Source organism: Zalophus californianus, chromosome 7, assembly GCF_009762305.2.
Source record: "Zalophus californianus isolate mZalCal1 chromosome 7, mZalCal1.pri.v2, whole genome shotgun sequence".
NCBI classification, from domain to species: Eukaryota; Metazoa; Chordata; class Mammalia; order Carnivora; family Otariidae; genus Zalophus; species Zalophus californianus.
The window spans coordinates 63,667,521-63,687,002 of record NC_045601.1 but is presented as its reverse complement, the minus strand read 5'-3'; the positions used below and the strand labels follow the sequence as shown (position 1 = coordinate 63,687,002).

At 35.1% G+C, this 19,482-nt stretch overlaps 1 protein-coding gene across 2 annotated transcripts in view; it reads left to right on the top strand.

Moving 5' to 3' along the window:
- Window positions 1–14,974, top strand: part of FUT9 (fucosyltransferase 9) — a 192,831-nt gene extending 177,857 nt beyond the window's left edge. For both annotated transcript variants that reach the window (XM_027603240.2, XM_027603241.2), the window contains one exon: window positions 7,167–14,974. In XM_027603240.2, coding sequence (XP_027459041.1) covers window positions 7,175–8,254 — 1,080 coding nt within the window. In that variant the 5' untranslated portion in view covers window positions 7,167–7,174 and the 3' untranslated portion in view covers window positions 8,255–14,974. The remainder of the gene's footprint in view (window positions 1–7,166) is intronic.
- Window positions 14,975–19,482: the final 4,508 nt, after the last annotated feature.

Sequence of the window (19,482 nt, the reverse complement as noted above, 5' to 3'; positions counted from 1 at the left end):
ACTGTGAGGACTCAGAGCAGGAATGCCCATGAGAAAGGTTCAGTGGAACGTGAAGTGTCAAGGGAATCTTTGAAAGTGAAGTGATGAATATATAAAGTTTTACAGTACCTCGAGGCAGAATATAATTTGGTATATAGTATTGAAAATATAAGACATTTTTATTCTTGGAAAGGATCTTAGCATAAAAGTCATAGGAAGAAGTAAAAGCGAAACAAAACAATAACAAAAACAACCCCTCAAAATAAATATGGGCAATTAAAATTATGAACAGTCAGGGTAATATTCAGAAGACTTTTGCAGAATCCATATTAATATCATGACACCAAACACCATAATGATTATGTGAGGAACATCATTGTTCTTTGAACTGACCAAACAGATTAGTAATAGTTCAATTAGATACCACCTACCACCAAATACCTAAATTCTGGGTGGAGTCCATAGCTTAACATAAAGTGAAGAGTTATGTTTGTTGTTTTGAGAATTTATATGTAGTTTTTTTAATCCACATAATTATGGACATATTTTGAAGGATTCTAGGTATATACTTCTTAAGCTTCAGGAAGAAAAAAAGAGGAGGTGAGATAATTAGTTGGGTTTTTGTTTGTTTGTTTGCTTGCTTACTTAAGGTTTGTTTTGTTGTGGTTGTTTGCTTGGATTTGTTTGTTTCAAGTAATAAAAACAATTATAATTAACATAGACAAAAAGGAAATTATTGCAAGTTTATGGATAGCTCTTAGAACTGAAGGAATAGCTGAAGAACGAAGCCCAGGAAGGCAGGATCCCAAGCAGCAACTTGGATGCAGGTAGTAGAGTTTACATAACTGTCTTGTAAGGGAGTCTTAATGTGATTAATCAGCTCCAACATTTTCCATCCTGACTCTTCCACTCAAGTTTCCAAGTCCCAGAGACAGAGTTTGAATGATCTAGATCTTCTGCCCAACGTTGGTTAGGAAATGGGGAAATACTCTGCAATCCCACAGATTGCACACAGGTGGAGAGGGGTAGTATCTCAATAGAAAATTGGGGTATTATTATCAGAAGAAGGGAGAGTGATTCAGACAGTGAAAACCAACAAATATCTGCTATAGAATCCTGTAAACATAATATGTTCATAGAGTAACCTTTTGTTAAAAATGTGATTCCATGAACTATTGAAAGACCCTGTTTGTATTCATTAGAAATTTTATATTATATATTTTTCCAGAATTTTTTAATAATGAGTTATGTTTTGAACTTAGAGGAGATGTGTGTGTGTGTGTGTGTGTGTGTGTGTGTGTGTTGTTAGAAATGGTAATAATTTGCATAGACATAAGAAGGGTTTATTATTCCAAAAGAATGTCAGCTATGGTGGGAGCTCTGATTCTTGACTATAACTGAGAGCAGTAACATAATAGCAAACACTTACATAGTGCTTTCTCTGGTCCAGGCACTCTCTAAAGCACTTTACAAATTTTATTATAACAGGGAAGAAGTCACAATGAATGACAATCATTATTTTTCTTTAACTATTTCTAACTTTAGTCCACTTAATTTGTCAATCATTCATTTCTGGTCTTGGAAGCTGGTCTGAACCAATCAGAAGATCCCTAAGTGGATCCAAAGTTCTGGTCTTTACGTGGATGAAAAGTCTTACCATTTCAAGAATCATCCCACTGTGCACCACACAACAAATAGAGAATAGGTGTACTACACAATGATTGGCAAACATGTTGACTCAAGACCTCCTGAGGGCATAAGGGAAACTCTCTTCCAACCCCACACACCTGCTACCGTGAGCCAGAGAAGTGGGTTGAAGAATGAGGGGGGTGGCTGCTATCTAGGAATAAAGTCCCAAGGAGCAAGTTAATACCCAAACATCTTCTTCTGTCTTTTAAGTTTTAGGCAGTATTGAATTCTATTCTAAATATACCCATTTCTTTCAATGTAAAATAAGGATTCAACACACACACACACACACACACACACACACACACACACACACACACCAAAAAAAGCAGAATTACCATTCCTTAGAGAAGCCTCCTATTCTCTTTGGTTTTACATTTCTCTCCCTAATACCGTGAAGCATATTTATGATGTGAGAATCACACTTGAACCTCTTCTATTCCAAGCTTCCTTCTGTTCTTTAACTCTCAGTGGAACATTCCCACAGTGTGACACAGAAGATTGTTTCTTAATGGAAAGCAGAATTGTATGCACACCAAATCCCATCAAGTTATACTTTTACTGAAGATTTTGTTAATTCTTAATTGTAATGTCTTTATTTTTTTATGGTACTTGAGACTATCAAAAATAATTGTGAATTTATAATTATACTATTTATTGTTATAATTTGCTTTATGCTATAAATGTATTGCTCTCTCTGGTGAGAGCTTAAATAACACTGCTGTGGGTGCTTTAAAAACAGTTTGTATAGATTAACAGTTCAAGATGTGTTGGGTATCCAACTGAATTTTAGTTATGAGGAGTAGGTTTGAAGGTTCCTGTCAAGGGGATGTCAATTAGGCTCCAAGAGGCAAACTTTCCTAACAGTTTCTGTACAAAGCAGGGGTTACTGAGTAACTGTCCCTACTGTTCAGTAATTGACCCCATTAGCAATGAAAAGCTGAGGGGAGAGGTGTGCAGAGAGTTAACAAAAAGAACCTCAATACAAAATGTCCAGGAAGCAGAAAAACTGAGAGGCACACAATGAAAAGAACATTGTTTCTTGCCTAGTGACCTTTTTTTTTTTCATTTGGCCAAAAAAGGAGTCATGGAATTAAAGTGTACTAGATAGATGCCAACTTTAACACATGACAAAGAGAAGCAAAACTAGGAGATTTTGCTCATGTTACAGATGTTTAGAAATATCTGTATGTCAACTGTGATGGTAGTTATTCTCTAAAGGTATACATGTTAAATGCACATAGAAAGCAACTAAGTATCTATTTCTTCATTCACACTTGGCTCATTCTTGCTTATCTTGTTACCAAGGATTTTACCTTGCACATGGTAAGGATTCAGCAATCCACCCACTCATTCATGCAATATATATATATATATATATAGCATTTCTTAAACACCTACTGTATTCTGGTGATGAGGATAAAGGAGTGAAGAAACAAAACCCTTCATAGAGCTTGCATTCTGGTTATTACGTTCACTAGCTGCAACCTGGAGAATCAGTGAACATAAAATGTAGTGCTCATGACCCAAACTGGAACCAATGATCTGGGTTTGTTTGAAAGTGTGCTCTGCCACTTCTGAACTGGGTGACCCCGGGCAAGTTTCTTAACCGTTGGAGGCCTCAGTTTCTTTATCAATAAAATGGGATTACAATGAGGTAATATATGTGTTTGTGTGTATATATATGTATGTATGTTAACGTAAGTGCTAAGATCAATGTTTGACACTACTAAGTATCATATAAGCATCAGGTATTCCTGTTAAGGGAAATTGCTCTAAATTTAATGCATGGATAAACAGTCCTCAATTATAAAGGGTAGAGCCCAGAGAAATCAAGACAATAAAACTTGAAGTGCCAAATGCACCTCAATAGACAATTGATGTTTGTATTATTTGTTCAAAGAAGATTGTAGAAGGTGAGAAAGAACATAACCCAATGGTTAAGCTAGCTACTTATATCTCTGGCCTTCAGTTTTTTCTTTTTCTTTTTTTTTTTAAGATTTTATTTATTTATTTGAGAGAGAGCATGAGCAGGGGGAAGGGCAGAGGGAGAAGCAGACTCCCCACCGAGCAGGAAGCCGGACCTGGGGCTCAATCCCAGGACCCCGGGATCATGACCTGAGGCAAAGGCAGACATTGAACCAACTGAAGCACCCAGGTGCTCCAGCCCTCAGTTTTTTCATCTGTAAAGAAGAGGTGATAAAAGACTTTCTTGATAGAGGTTCTATGAGGATTAAAGGAAATGATGTGTGCAAAGTGCTTAGCATAAGACCTGGCTGAGAGTGAGCAGTTACTGAACAGGGGTTATTAAAGTTGTAACCTTACTGCAATGAATTGACATCATTTACTTAGTTTTTGCCAATTGCATTTCAATTCAAAAAGGACTTAAAACTTTTTCAAAGAGGACATTTCTCTCTCTCTCTCTCTCTCTCTCTCTCTCTCTTCTTTCGAGAGAGGGAGAGAGAGTGCAAATGAGTGGAGGGGAGGGGCAGAAGGAGAGAGAGAGAGGGAGATAGAGAATCTTAAACAGGTTCCAGGCTGTGTGGAACCCAAGCGTGGCTCAATCTCACAACCCTGAGATCATGACCTGAGCTGAAATCAAGAGTCAGATGCTTAACCAACTGAGCCACGCAGGCACCCCATCAATGAGAACATTTCTAAACATCATTAAACATTGGTCTCATAGGAGAAAAACACTTCATTGCTCAGTCAAATCATGTATATTAAAGGTTAGTATTACTCCATTAAAAAAGAGATCCTTCCAGTAACTTTCCTTAGTCTGTAGATCCCAGAGTCTAGTAAGAATTTAAAGATTGTCCAACTAGTTAAATTTATAAAGTAGGATCAAATGTACATGAACCTACATAAACCTCTTGAATTGTGTCATAATATATTTAATACTCTTTATTGCCAATGTCTGTATCTGTGTTCATAAGTGAAATAGACTTTTTTAACTTTTTATATTTTCTTTTGGTAATAGGTTAATAATGGGCTTCACATAATGAGTTAAGCTTCTTTATTTATTTTTCTGTTTCCTAGAATATTTTTAAATGACAGTGTTCTCTATTCATTGAACAATTGATATCATTCCTACAAAGCCATCTAGGTCTACTGTTTGTTTTCAGTTATCATTTATCAATTCCACTTCACTAACTGCTATTTGTTTAATAAGAATTTCTTATTAAAATTGGCATTTTTCTAGTTGTGCAGATATATAACCATCCGTTTCATCAGTTTTTCAAATTCATGAGCATAAAATTACTCCATATGGTCATTTCTTATTTTTTTTCTGTTGCATAATCATTTGCTCCTTTTTTATATTTAAACTGAATTTCCTAAAACAATAAAATAAGTTGAATTTCCCTTTTTCTTGATTATTCTTGTGTGAGGTATATTTTAGTATTTTTTCCAGTTTTATTGAGTTATAATTGACATATAACATTATATTAGTTTAAGGGGTACACCATAATGGTTTGATATATGTGTATATTGCAAAATGATTATTACAGTAAGTTTAATTCATTCATCACCTCACATAGTTACATGTGATGTTATCAACCCTCTCAAATTTCTGCTCTGAATTTCAATGATTTCAATCCTTATCTTAATTTTTTACTTCTTATTTCTTTAGCTTTGGCCCATTATTTTTTGTCCAGCTTGTTCAATTGGCAATTTTGTTAATTTCCCAAAAACTGTGCAAACCTGTAAATTTCCTTTAAATAAAGTACTGTTTTAGCCACATTCCACCAAATCTGTCATGTAGTGCCAACAATGTCATTTAGTTCTAAACAGTTGAGATTTCTTTCATAGTCCTTTCTATTTTCTCTGTAGCTCAGGAGTTAATTAATAGTTTCTGAACATATTTGGTAGACACTTTTTTATTTTCCTTTTGTTATTGACTGGACAGGGCTGAAGCTAAATTTGATGGTAAGTCTCAGTCATTGATTCCAATAATTCTGTTCTGGGAGTGCTCCTGGATATAATATCCAGAATCTGGATTCACAGAATCAAGGGAACTACCTAGGGAATGTCATATGCTTTAAGAAAAACTTCATAACAACAACCAAAAAATGTGATTTTTTAAATGTTCACATAAATTTAGGTAATTAAATAAAGAACAATTTCTCCCTTTTTTCTTGAAGGAAACCTCTCCTGTTTCTACACTAGCTTTTGATCAAGATTTCAAAATATTTTAATGAACATGAAATTGATAGACCACATTATTTTGGTGAAAAGAATAATGTATTTCAGAGGATCAGTAAGAATTTGATCAAAAGACAGTTTTGCAAACATATTACATATTTTATCTTTGTGTTCATATTCATAAGAAGACATGAATGTCAAAGAGGAAAAACCTTGAAGACTCTTGTATTAAAAAAAAAAAAGCCTTAATTCATCTTATTAGCAGGAATCTGCTATAATTCACAAGATCAGTATTGTTCTCCATGAAACATATTTCTTTTCTTTTGAGAATCCATTTATTTTTATTATACTAATGTCATTTTAATGCTAAGAAAAAACTTTTTTTTTTAAAGATTTTATTTATTTGACAGAGAGAGAGAGAGCACAAGTAGGCAGAGAGGCAGGCAGAGGGAGAGGGAGAAGCAGGCTCCCCGCTGAGCAAGGAGGTCAATGTGGGGCTCGATTCCAGGACCCTGGGATCATGACCTGAGCCAAAGGCAGCCTCTTCACCGACTGAGCCACCCAGGTGCCCCAGGAAAAACTTTTTTTAATGCCCTGATACCACATGAGACTGTTTTTCTAATGCCACTAGAGCATTTTATTATCACAACCTAGTATTTTACTTTATCAAATTTTTGCATCAGTGTACTTTACTAAAAAACAAAACAAAACAAACAACAGATATCAAACCAAGAGCTGCCATCTTTTACAAGAGGACTATTGTGATGCATTTTTGGCAGGGAAGATGAACTTATATCAAGAAACCAAAACAAAACTTTTTTTAAAAAAAGTTTGGTTTCTACTGAATTCTATTTGAACTGCAAAGTTATATTACAGTCTCAAAAATGCACTAGTAAATAATTATAATAATTACATATATATAATTAATAATAGTTATATAAACTAAGGAATGGTCACAGATCTGATGTGGTTTCAAAGTATTAAGAATTTTAGTCATAGCCTTGGTGATGCTCGTCTTTGTGCCAGCTTTCTAGAAACAAATAAAAATATAACAGGTAAGGATGACATTGAAAACAAATGTAACCAGGCTGGAAGATATGCTGGCACACTTATAACAAATTCTGACTCATTATTTATGGAGTTCAGGGGAAAGTTCCTTTCAAAAGCAGTTTCTTGGCTTAATAAAAGCTCCATTTTTCTAATGGTTTATAAAACACTAAAAAAGGAAAATGCAACTGATTTTGTGATTAAGTGTATTTTGAGATGCATCACCTGTTAATCTCAAATTATATTTATGATTAACTTTTCATCACTACCCCTAACTACCCCTCTATTTTTCTCTTTCTGTTTCACAGAAAAAATTATGACATCAGCATCCAAAGGAATTCTCCGCCCATTTTTAATTGTCTGCATTATCCTGGGCTGCTTCATGGCATGTCTGCTCATTTACATCAAACCCACCAACAGCTGGATCTTCAGTCCAATGGAGTCGGCCAGCTCAGTGCTGAAAATGAAAAACTTCTTCTCCACCAAAACTGATTATTTTAATGAAACTACTATCCTGATTTGGGTGTGGCCATTTGGGCAGACCTTTGACCTTACATCTTGCCAAGCAATGTTCAACATCCAAGGATGCCATCTCACAACAGACCGTTCTCTATACAACAAATCTCATGCAGTTCTGATCCATCACCGAGACATCAGTTGGGATCTGACTAACTTACCACAGCAGGCTAGGCCACCCTTCCAGAAATGGATTTGGATGAATTTGGAATCACCAACTCACACGCCCCAAAAGAGTGGCATCGAACACCTGTTCAACTTGACTCTGACTTACCGCCGTGACTCAGATATCCAAGTGCCTTACGGCTTCTTGACGGTGAGCACAAACCCCTTCGTGTTTGAAGTGCCAAGCAAAGAGAAGTTAGTGTGCTGGGTTGTAAGTAACTGGAACCCTGAGCATGCGAGGGTCAAATATTACAATGAGCTAAGCAAAAGCATTGAAATCCATACCTATGGGCAAGCATTTGGAGAGTATGTGAATGATAAAAATTTGATTCCTACCATATCTACTTGCAAATTTTATCTTTCTTTTGAAAACTCAATCCACAAAGATTACATCACAGAAAAGCTCTACAATGCTTTTCTAGCTGGCTCTGTACCTGTTGTTCTGGGGCCATCTAGGGAAAATTATGAGAATTATATTCCAGCAGATTCATTCATTCATGTGGAAGATTATAACTCTCCCAGTGAGCTAGCCAAGTATCTGAAAGAAGTTGACAAAAACAATAAGTTATACCTTAGTTACTTTAACTGGAGGAAGGATTTCACAGTGAATCTTCCACGATTTTGGGAATCACATGCATGCTTGGCTTGTGATCACGTGAAAAGGCATCAAGAATATAAATCTGTTGGTAATTTAGAGAAGTGGTTTTGGAATTAAAGTTTTCCATCATTTGCACACTTGGAAAAATTATTTTGGTGAGCTATCATCCAAGTTTTGAGGATAAGAAGAGAGACAACATTTTGCTTTTGTGTCACAATTTATTTTTATCACTCTCTCTTGGGTGACATGTATATTTTGATGGAGATTTCTGAGAGCTCAGCATTAGCAATCACTCCCTTTGGTTTTAAATTATCCTGTACATACCCAATTATGTGCACTGAAAATTAATTTATTCTTTGCTACCATTTGTAAACATTGTTTTTCACATTTTGTAGTTGTTTGTAGTGTAAGTTTGTGATATGATTGTTGTTTCTACATTGATCAGCTATTTAAGCTATTTGGGAGATGAAGATGCACATCTTAAAATATGAAATATTTTCACTAAATATTATAATCTCTAGTTCCAAGTTTGCATAATGTAACAAAGGAAAAGCATTTGTAATTGAGTTCTAAACCTCTTTGACTTCAAAGTGAACAAAGTGTGTGGACTGTCTCTATTTGATCTACTTTTTACCTGTTCACCACATTTTTTGTGAAGGGAGAGTTATTCATGCAGTGAATAAGAAAGATAGTGAAGCAGAACTGTTTTATTCAGGAAACTATTAGACTTCTCATTTATTTTCATTAAGCTGACTTGCAAATGCAGCCAGCCACTTGTTCTCATGATCTTAAGTTAAATTATTCAAGTATTTTTAAATATCCAATTTTGGGGGATTTGTAGAACCTGGGAAATAATCCTGACAACACTTACTATCTAGGATAGTTCCCTTCCCAGTCCTTACACTTATAATAAAGCAAATAATTTCCTCAAATAACAAAGGAAAAGAATGTGTATAGATACAAATCATATTTATAAGTGGTACATTTATGTACAATTTTGAATAACATATAAATTTAAAATATTTTTTCTAAGCCCTGATATTTAAAAGTTTCATTTTACCATGTGGACAAATAAATAGACAAAACATTTTAGAGGTTTGCCCTATCATTTAAAAGAACCTAAATAAAACTATCATTAAGGTGTTATATATAAGATATTAAACATAATAAAGTGAAGATCTATAGAAAACACACAATGCTAACCCAGAGTAAGATCTCAATGCACATTTATTGAATGAATAAATGAATGTCATTGAAAATCATGGGAAAATTTTTGTTTGTTTCAATAAAGTGACAGTTCTAGCATAGAAATATTAACTGGAATGATATTTTTTATTTCATTTTCATAATTATTCATATATAGCACATGTGACCATGGCCCTCAGGGCTTTACAGAACCAAAATAAACTTGTCATTACACTAAGTTCTTGGAAAATTCATCCCTGAACCTGCAGTTGCAATACAGCAATTTTCCTCTGTGAGGTTGAGAGCTGAATATAAGCAGAGATTAGTAGGTGAGAAAAGATGGGATGTTAAGGGTTCTTCAAGAAAAGCATTTCCCAACAGAATCTTTAATGACTATTCCATTCAGGCCAAAAACCCATCAAAAGAACCAGAATGTTGTGATGACATCCTTTTGGATCCAATTGTGACTTATTCTAATAGTCCTGTTACATGTTAACATTAGCAGAACACAAGTCCACCATCTTCTGCATCAAATGGAAGTTAGATAGAGGCAAACTTGAGTTCAGTAAGTAGGAGCTATGTCCCATACCCCAAACTGCCTTGTGTGGGAATGAGCTCTCTGGAGAACTAGAAGGATTGGAACAGAGGAAGATCCTGTCATTAGATGGAGGACTGTTTGATCCTCAGGTTCATTTCTTTACCCATGTCGAACAGGCATGTTGTGTCAGGCAATGCCCTAACCAGAGCTAAAGATGAACAAAGTACTCTCACTGCCCTACAGGAACTTACACTTAAGTGGAGAGATACACGAAAGCTTTCTTCAAGTCTATGTTTATGCACGTACTCCTCTCGGTGGAGTTTATATGAGTCACTGCCGATATAATGAAAATAAGATAGCAAATTTCCCTAATTGCTCAGGGATTTGACATATTTCTGAGCTGCAAGCTTTGTTTACTCATTTGGCCCAATGTAGATTTCCTCCATATTATCTCTTCTAACCACACTGCATCAAGAAATGGTGTGTCTGTGTGGATGCCCTCCTAGATAAGGGCAGATCTCACCCATGTTTATTTCATCAGGTTAAAAAAGTCTAATTCATACATTTACACTGACTTTGTCATCTTTTTGGCTTACAAAAAGTATAGGGTTCTAGACAGGTTGCATGGCTAACATGTTTAGAAAGCACCTGTTTTCCTCAACAGCAGCAAAGCATTAAGTGTCTTGACAACCCATTTTGGCTGTGGTGGGTGCTCATGATTTCAAAGAACTGAGAAACCTGAGGGCATTGCCTCTCTTGTCAACTATGAATTTGGTCTTTTTTTTAGACCGACTATAATCACATGCTGATAATATGACCCAAGTCAAAGCAATAATACTAAGTAACTAACTGGCACATCTATCTATCTGGGACCCACTACCAGGTCCCAGAAGAATAATTTTTCTGAATTTGAAGTGCCAAAATGAATGTGTCAACTTACCCCATCAGTTCTGGGAGCATTTATCTGTAATTTTAGGGCTAGACAAGTATTATAGCAATGTTTACAAACCAATCCCTTTATTCTATTTATGGGTTAACGAGATCCAGAGATAATATTTATTCAAGAAACATGTTCACACACACACACACACACACACACACACACACACATACACACACACACACACAGAGCTAGTGACATAGCCAAGATTGGAATGTAAGGGTGCTGTATCTCTTAATTCTATGTTCTTTTTCATCATAGTCTCACCTAACCATAGAAGTATGTCTCAATTCCTGCCTTATTGGTCTAGTTAGGGCCTATGGAATGGTACACTCTATGTGGGAAGCTCTTTGACTTTTGAAAAAATATATAGTAAAACATCAAACTTGTTAGCATTCTTTCTGTTTTAAGTATTCTAGGAGTTGAGCTTTAGCAGAAGAAAATGAACTTTCACTACGTTTTAAGTGAAAGGCAACCCTCGAAGATGGTATATGGTTCTTAGGCACTCCATTAATAAATCCCATGGATTGTAATTATTTTAATGGATATCTCATGGTGAAAGATGTGGATTCAACAAAATCAGCTTGCTCTTGGTTATAAAAACAAATAATGATGCCAAGGGATAAAACAGAAGAGGCCATTTAAAAAGTTTTATTCCAAAATATAAAAAAAAACCTATTAACGTCAATGGTCTGAACATTTAAATATTAATTATTATAGGTCCTCTTAGTAAGAATATATACTGAATTCTCCATATCCAGCAGTATTATAAATTCTTTAAAAAAGACATTGACAGTCATATTACATGACAGCCATAAATTTTATAATATGAAGTGGAGACTAGAAAAATATTATCTTAGTGGGGAACCAATATCAGCTTAAAATTTTACATTTACTACATGAGTCTTGATAATCCTAGAACATGCAGATATGTTTTCTGTTGTGAGGGCTTAGAAAGCTCAGAGCACTTGAGGCATAAAGTGACAGAATATTCAAGAATTATTTGCTGAGGCTTTAAATTCTTGCCTCCAATTGGAGGTTAAATATGGTAAGAATAGGAAATTATATAATTGATATCTTTTTGATTGCCTATTTTCAAACTAGATTCCATGAGCCTTAAGGTAATGCCTTTGCCTTTGTCTAAAAAATGTCTTTGAATGAAGTAATGCTACCAAAACAAGGTTTAGGTCCTTACATTATAACCTTGTGTTTAACCAGATCTTTGAGTTCCCTTGAACGCTGATCTCATTTAAGGGAACTTCTTAATGAATTAATTACAAACAAATTATTAAATATAAAAACTTCAGGATCTAAAAGATAAGCACAGTGCCTATCACAGAGAAGGATTGCAACAAATATTTGTTCAATGAATTGCATTGGAGGTCATGCAGAATTTTATTTAAGTGTGATAACAGTTCCAGCTTATTGGTACCAATTAGAGATTATATTTTATATTTATTTCCTTGATCAGTTTACTGATTGGATGCAAAGGAAGGCTTAATGTCTTTCCACTCTTTCTGCATCCTAACACCCCAAAAGAAGTAACATTTCAAGAAAGATTTAAAGGATTTGGAACATGTTAACATTCTATTCAAATATGAACACCAACTGTTTCTAATAGGAAAGCCAATTAATATTTGAGGAGAATATAAAGTGCAAGCACTGTGAAGGGCACATATTTATTACCAAACTATGCACGGAGAGAGATGCAGTTTCTTTCCTCCCTAACTGCACTCCTTTGTACTACAAACATCAGTCAATTAAGATGATATTTTTTTCTGGATGTCTCTCATCTAAAGATTTTGTAGCATTTTGCAAATGGGTAAGCTCAACTATGATCCAAAGTGTTCTCCCTCTCAGTAATTCATATTGAATGCATCCATATTCATTAGCATTATATAGAGCTCTCAAAAATCAGAGAGAGCCTGCTAAACCAGACAAAGCTAGGCTGGGTTATAGGTTCAACAAACTCATTTTGAGAAATTCAGCTAACCTCCCTGGACCTTGTTGTTTGTAAGGCTCCTTCTGACACTGTTATGATCTAAACTGACCATATGCATGTATTTGCAAATGAAATTCCAACAACGATCTAAATTGACCATACGCGTGTATTTGCAAATGAAATTCCAACAACCATATCATTTTTTGGAGGTAAATATTTCAAACAGATTTCCCTCTTATTTCTCTGAATAGACACTTAAGGTGTAAAACTGATTATTTAAGTTAATATGTGGAAAGAACCTAATCCAGTGCTTGAAATACAAGTGCTCAATTAACTGAACTTCTTCCTTTAACTCCTTCCCCTCATTCTCTACCTCATCTTTTATAATTCATGTACTCACGATTCACTGAGACCTTAATTGCCTACAGAAAACCAACCATAATGAGCATTATTTTAAGATACTAAAAATTTTTCTATATCATCCACATTCTTATTACAATATTTTACAACTTTTTATCAATGCAAAAATTTCAGAGGCAGTGGGCACAGGGCAAATTCCCAGATGACAAGGAGACAGGGAGCCTAATTTGAGTAAGCCAGATTGAATATATCCAAAAAAATTTAGTTATTCTTAACTCATAGTTACTATATATTTTTCCTTTGATCTACTTTGAAAATATTGTAAAGAATTAAAAAAAAATCTCTCCAACGTCAGCTGTCTTTGTCAGTGTAACTGAAAATTTCAGCCTGGTTCCTGGGTCACCAGACCTGGAATCACCAGAGGTATTTATGAACAATACTGATCCCTTGACCCTGCTCAGGCAATTCTCTTCAAACAAGTCCAAAAAAAAACATGCTTTTAATACATTTCCTAAGTTAGTCTGCTTCACGCTATAATTTATAAACCATCCTGACTAAGCCAGGGGTTCTCAAACACATACACGTCTTTGGAACTTCCTGGGTCAGCTGCATAAGAATCATTTGAGAAAGTATTAATAATATACAATTTCTGATTCTCTGGGTCTGAGATGGGAGCTGGAATCTGTATTTTAAAAAAATCTCCCCAGATAGTTCTGATGTGTTGTCAGGTTTGAGGTCTATGTCATAGCCACCTATAAAATGGAGTGTATTCTGTTGTTCAACTGACACAAGCTAATGTCTTTAATTCACTTGGAATTGTCCTGGATATGTCAGTAAAGTGTTTCTCTCCTTTAAGAACCAAGATATTCTATATGCCTAATTATTTCATGCATGAGCATGGTACTTACTGGCTAACTAATCCCTTGATTTGGGGCAGATTATCTACAGTCTCCAAATCTTCTTTTAAGTTGTGAGTGGTTTAGAGCAGTATTTCTCAGGCCTAGATGCACATATGGATCACCTGGAGGAGATTTTAAATTGTGGATGCCCAAACCCCATCTCCAGCGATCTGATCTTATTGGTTTGAAATGGGACCCAGAGACCAACAATTGTAAAGACACTTTAGATGATCCTAATGTAGGGCCATCTCTGGGAACCACCAGTCTACACAAAAGACCTGCTCAATTTGCGACCTTGAAAGAATTATTAGGAAAAGAAAAGTTTATATACCTTGAAAAAATATCTCTCATTCTCTTTTTTAGGTTCTAAATGCATGTTTGTATTTTGCAAAATGAAAACTGGACTATTCACTTACTAAGATCCTTTACAGCCATAAAATTTTATGCTTCTGTGAACCGCTAATCCACCGTATGTTTAACAGAACCTCTTTCCAATGTCCCAAAGCCCTTGTTTGATGGGTGGAAAAGTAATTTGCAGTTGGTATATAGCAATGAGCTAGCTGCAGTACCTGGAGTTTTGGTGACTACGGATTTACAACTCAATCTCAGCTCTGCTGCTCCCTAACTGTAGACAAGCTACTTGACACATCTTAGCCTCAGATTTTGCTTCTGTAAAGTGGAGGTAGCAGATTCCTGATGTGTGTTTTTTTGTGTGTGTGAGAACAAATGAAATAACACTTAAGTGAATAGACACTGTGTTCAATTAGAATCATTTATTATAACAAAATATCACTGTGAGGAATTCAAAACTATTTCCACAATTTCAGTTCTAAAACTGAAAATGTTAAGCAGACAGCTTATAAGAATCATTGCAAACTTAAGGGGTACCTGGGTGGCTCAGTCGGTTAGGTGTCTGCCTTCAGCTCAGGTCATGATCCTGGGGTCCTGGATCAAGTCCCTCACCAGGCTCCCTGCTCAGTGGGGAGTCTGTTTCTCCCTCTCCCTCTGCCTCTCCCCCTGCTTGTGTTTGCTCTCTCTCAAATATATAAATAAATGAAATCTTTAAAAAAATAAAAAAGAATCATTGCAAATTTAAATAAGCCAAAGGAATAATCTTCAGGAGAAGAGCAACAAATATCTATAGTGTGGAAACATGCATTCACATCTTCTACAATTGCTCAGTAATGGAAGGGGTGTGGGCGGCTGGCTGTGGGAGCATATAGGCATTATTTGCATTACTAAACACAGACACTATTTCTTAAAATAATTGGAACCCAAGCAGGCCTAATTTCCCCTCACTGTTATGAGCAATCAGTAAATTAGCAGTCAATTTAGCTTATTATTAGTTGCCATAGCTTATGTCACAGGATGGAATAGCGGAAGATTCTCAGAGGTGATTTTCTGGTAAGGACAGGGGCCCCGAAATATTCAACAATCTGATTTAACCCAGCATGTCAGCTCAGCTGCAGAGGCAGCTAATGACCCAAGTTAAGAAACAGAATCAAGCCTTCATCCACTTTTCCCAAAGTTAAAAAAATTCTAAAGTCTTTTTAAAAATGTTAGAGTATAAATTCAATAACCAAGAATGTATTTGTTTAGTGGTGCAGAAATAAAAGAATTCCTAGCCAGACTGTGATTAAGACTGCTCTAATTGCTAATTGCATAATAAATAAAATTTTGACACGAATAATCTCAACTGTTCATTTGCACAATTTCTAAATTGTACTTTAATTAAGCAAAAAAAGTAAACTTAAAGAAATTTTCTACATTTATGTGTCAAAAATGAATAATATCCAAAATAGTATTTTTAAGCAGTTCCCAATTGTCTCACTTTAAAGAACATTAGAAATGTTTATTGCAGATACAACATTAGAAAACTTCAAAAATTAAATTATTTTTATGAATTATCTGGCAACCAAATTTTTGAATTAGTTGTATACATAAAGTGTGTTAAATTAAAGCTTGCTGGAATCTCGCTATGAAAAACAAATATAAATTTTGTCTGAAAAATTCTAAGAGTGATTTTTTTAGAGGTATGTTAACTCTGGTGACTCTTACTGCACATTTTGATTAATGAAGGTGCAGGAGTTAGAAAAGCAGGCTCACAGACACAGTACCCAGACTAAATTAACAACCCGGTACTAGTCATTATGCAAGAAATATGTGCCAGAGTTACAAGAGTGCATTCCCCATCTCGGATTGGCCTCATTAGCCACCTTCAGTCCCTCAGATGAAACAATCCTGAGGATGCCATCCTTGTCCAAGGCCAGATTGCCAAAAGAGAGCTCACGGTCATCTAGGAAGGGATATGTGTCTCCAGGAACTACAGTGAGACCCAGGCTTGCCACACACTGGTTTTCTTCTTTAAGAGTCTTGAACCAACGAATAATGTCTGGTTCTATATAAAAGTAGCAGTCTCCTTTTTACATGATAGATGGCCTATCTCAAATATTTTACATATTATTTAAAAATAATGAATCAGAGGACAAAGACTATTGTACTTGAGACCAGGAGTTTACCGACAAGAAAAAAGAAATCATTTAGCTTGTAGATGCTTTACATTTGAATCAATGAGGTCTCTTGGACTGGGGGATGTAGCATTGGAAATGGAGATAGAAAAACATGGTGAAAATAATGATATCTTTTTTTACTCTTAAATAAAAAATTTAAATCTCTAGAGCTATCAGCATGATGGCAGCCTTCAAAAGCAAAGTATTTATTCATGTGCACCTTTTCCCCTCTTTTCTCTTTTCTTTTTTTTTTTTTAACTTAAGGTTGGATTTAGTAGGAGTTAGGGTTAGTGGAGTAATTGTGACAATATAAAAATACCATTTTCATAAATCATACATAAGATGAAGGTAAAAAAGGAATGTTTGCTGGAGAAAATGCAACTGGTCAGAAGTATCTGAGTGAAATTATTGAGATTAATCATCTTCATTGGAATAATGTAGTTTATTCTGAATCTGAAATAACCTGTGTGTATAAGGAGGTTTTTAAAGGGAAAAAGTAAAGAGCTAACAAGTCTCAATGTAGATTCCAGCTCACAAAGCTGCAGAAAGGAGGAAAAGAGTAGCAAACTAAGGATTAGAACCCAGATTCCAGGTGGTACAATCTACTGCATGATTCGATAGCTTTTTTGGTTCACTGACTTCTCATCAATCAACAGTGTGGTGGACTTTACATTAGAGTCACCTGAGAAGCTCTTATTAAATCTTGATTTCTTGATTAGACATTCTGGTTTAGTTAGCCTGGCACAGAGCACAGGTTGCCATATACTCTTCTAGAATTTCCCTTCTTTCCTTCTTGCTCTCTTCCATGTGGCCATGTCACTGCTCTGGGAGCCATAAGAAAGAAGAGAAAATAGTTACCAGGCAATTTCCTTAGAAGTTCTAATTAAACAGTTACTAAAGAAGAAAGCTGCAGTGGAGTTTACATGTTTTCTCTCGTCTCATTTCCTCAAGAACACACACACAGACACACATTAAGCCTACATTTTTTCTATGTAGTTCAAGTGTAACTTTGAATAAAACAATGTACACTCAAGTAAAGAAGGTCAAAACTATCATGGTGAAACAAAATGTGCCAATTCTAGCCAATATGTGAATTGTAAGGGTCAGTAATCCGTAAACTATTTGGGTGATAATTGTATGTTTTATTAATGTAATGTGATTTTGCACTATTGTACTGTCATATTTAAGCAGACTCTTAAAAATACTCTGAAGCCTAAATGCCAAATGTACAGTTTATAGTTCATGTTATTTCTGATAAGGATTTAATTGCATTGTGCTAATGGTTGTTTAATGCTATTAACCTTCTGTATGTGTATAATTGCAATGCAGACCCCATAGGGTTGTTGTAAGCACACTAATTAGTCATCTGGATTTTTATAGATAAAATCACACATTGATCAGAAACCACTTTTCTACTTATTTTTTTGTAGAGTATTTTTCCACACTTGAAAAGACATGATTATTTTATATCAAACATCAGCTTTTCTTTAAAATCTTATTTTAGTAGCCAGTGCATGTTTGAAATAAAATGTGTTAGAAATTATATGAAGATATTAAGGTTGTGTTATATTAGGTGAAAAAAAATGCATGCCATTGGTGAATCATGCAACTTTAGGGGGGCATTTACACTGCCAACTCATATATAGTCTTCGTCTCAGTCCTTGTGCGTGATTTGCGTCCTTTCAGAAATTCTTTTTAAACTTGAGTAAAGTGAAAGTGTTATTCTTAGTGCTAATGAGCCAATAGAAAATGCTGCTTTGCTTTTTTCTAACTTGGCAGCATAATGTGGTAAAATTCCCTCCCACCCCCAATTTTGTTCTTGGAGTCTCTTGTTGGCAATAAAATACAAAAAATAAAATCATTTGTTGGCAAATAATACAATTTACTGCATAGCAATTTATTATTATGAAAGCATGAAGATATGAAAAATATCATCTTAATCAGTTCCATACTATGAACAAAATATTCTGGTAGCTTTTTCTACAATCGAGAAGAGTATGTCTTTTTTTTTTTTTTTAACACTGCCAAAATCAGTACTACTGCCAGGGGTAGGGGGGTGAGGTGTGTGGGAGTGGAAAACACTTGAGGCCCAGTCTGTACAACACTAAATTGGGCAATAATGTAGAACATCTAGGCAGTGTGAACAGCCGATCAGTATACTCGGTAGAGGAAGGGGGAAAATAATTTTTCTTGGTAACTCGGGTGATTAGGAAAAAAAATATATTGTATAGAAAATAGGACTTTTGGCTGCAAAGACCAAGTTTCTACACCATGCTGATAATTTGTAGTACTCTTTGGGAACAGAAATTACTCCATTCAGTGAAGTTTTTGTTTATGTTTTTATTTTTGTTTTGTGTTCTTTCTCAGAAAATATACTTGTGCTTTTGAAAGGGCTTAATTCCAAACAGATAACATATGTGGACTAATGACCACTTCCCAAATGAAATTAGACATTCATCATAATATAGTAAGGCTAGAACATAGCACTTAGTGACTTAAAACATCAATATAAGCATTTATAAGCATTTATACTGTTGGAAGGTAATTTTATTGCTATGTTGTTAAAACAGTAGAGATCCTATTTATACATTTATTTATTTATTTATTTACAGACGTTTGGTTCATTCAAGTTCAATTTTAACTGCCTCAGTGAAGTTAGTAAAGAAAACAGTAAGAAAAGTTGAGTCTACTATTCCAAGTGAAAATCATGCAACTGAGTCTTGCTACATCCTGGAGTAAAGCATTAATCCAAATGCTGAGTAGCCAGTCCCGGCAGTGTGGAGGCCAACTTCACTGACCAGGATGTTGTATGTGTATGGCATTCAACAAACAATTGATCTGAGCTCTTAGTTTGCTACCATATTGTTCCCTTCATCAATTCATCTTGTAAATAACATGTTATGGCAGCTAAGCAAATATTTTAATAAGCCATGCAAGGCAAAGTGCCATAGGAAATCTGTATATTCAGCTA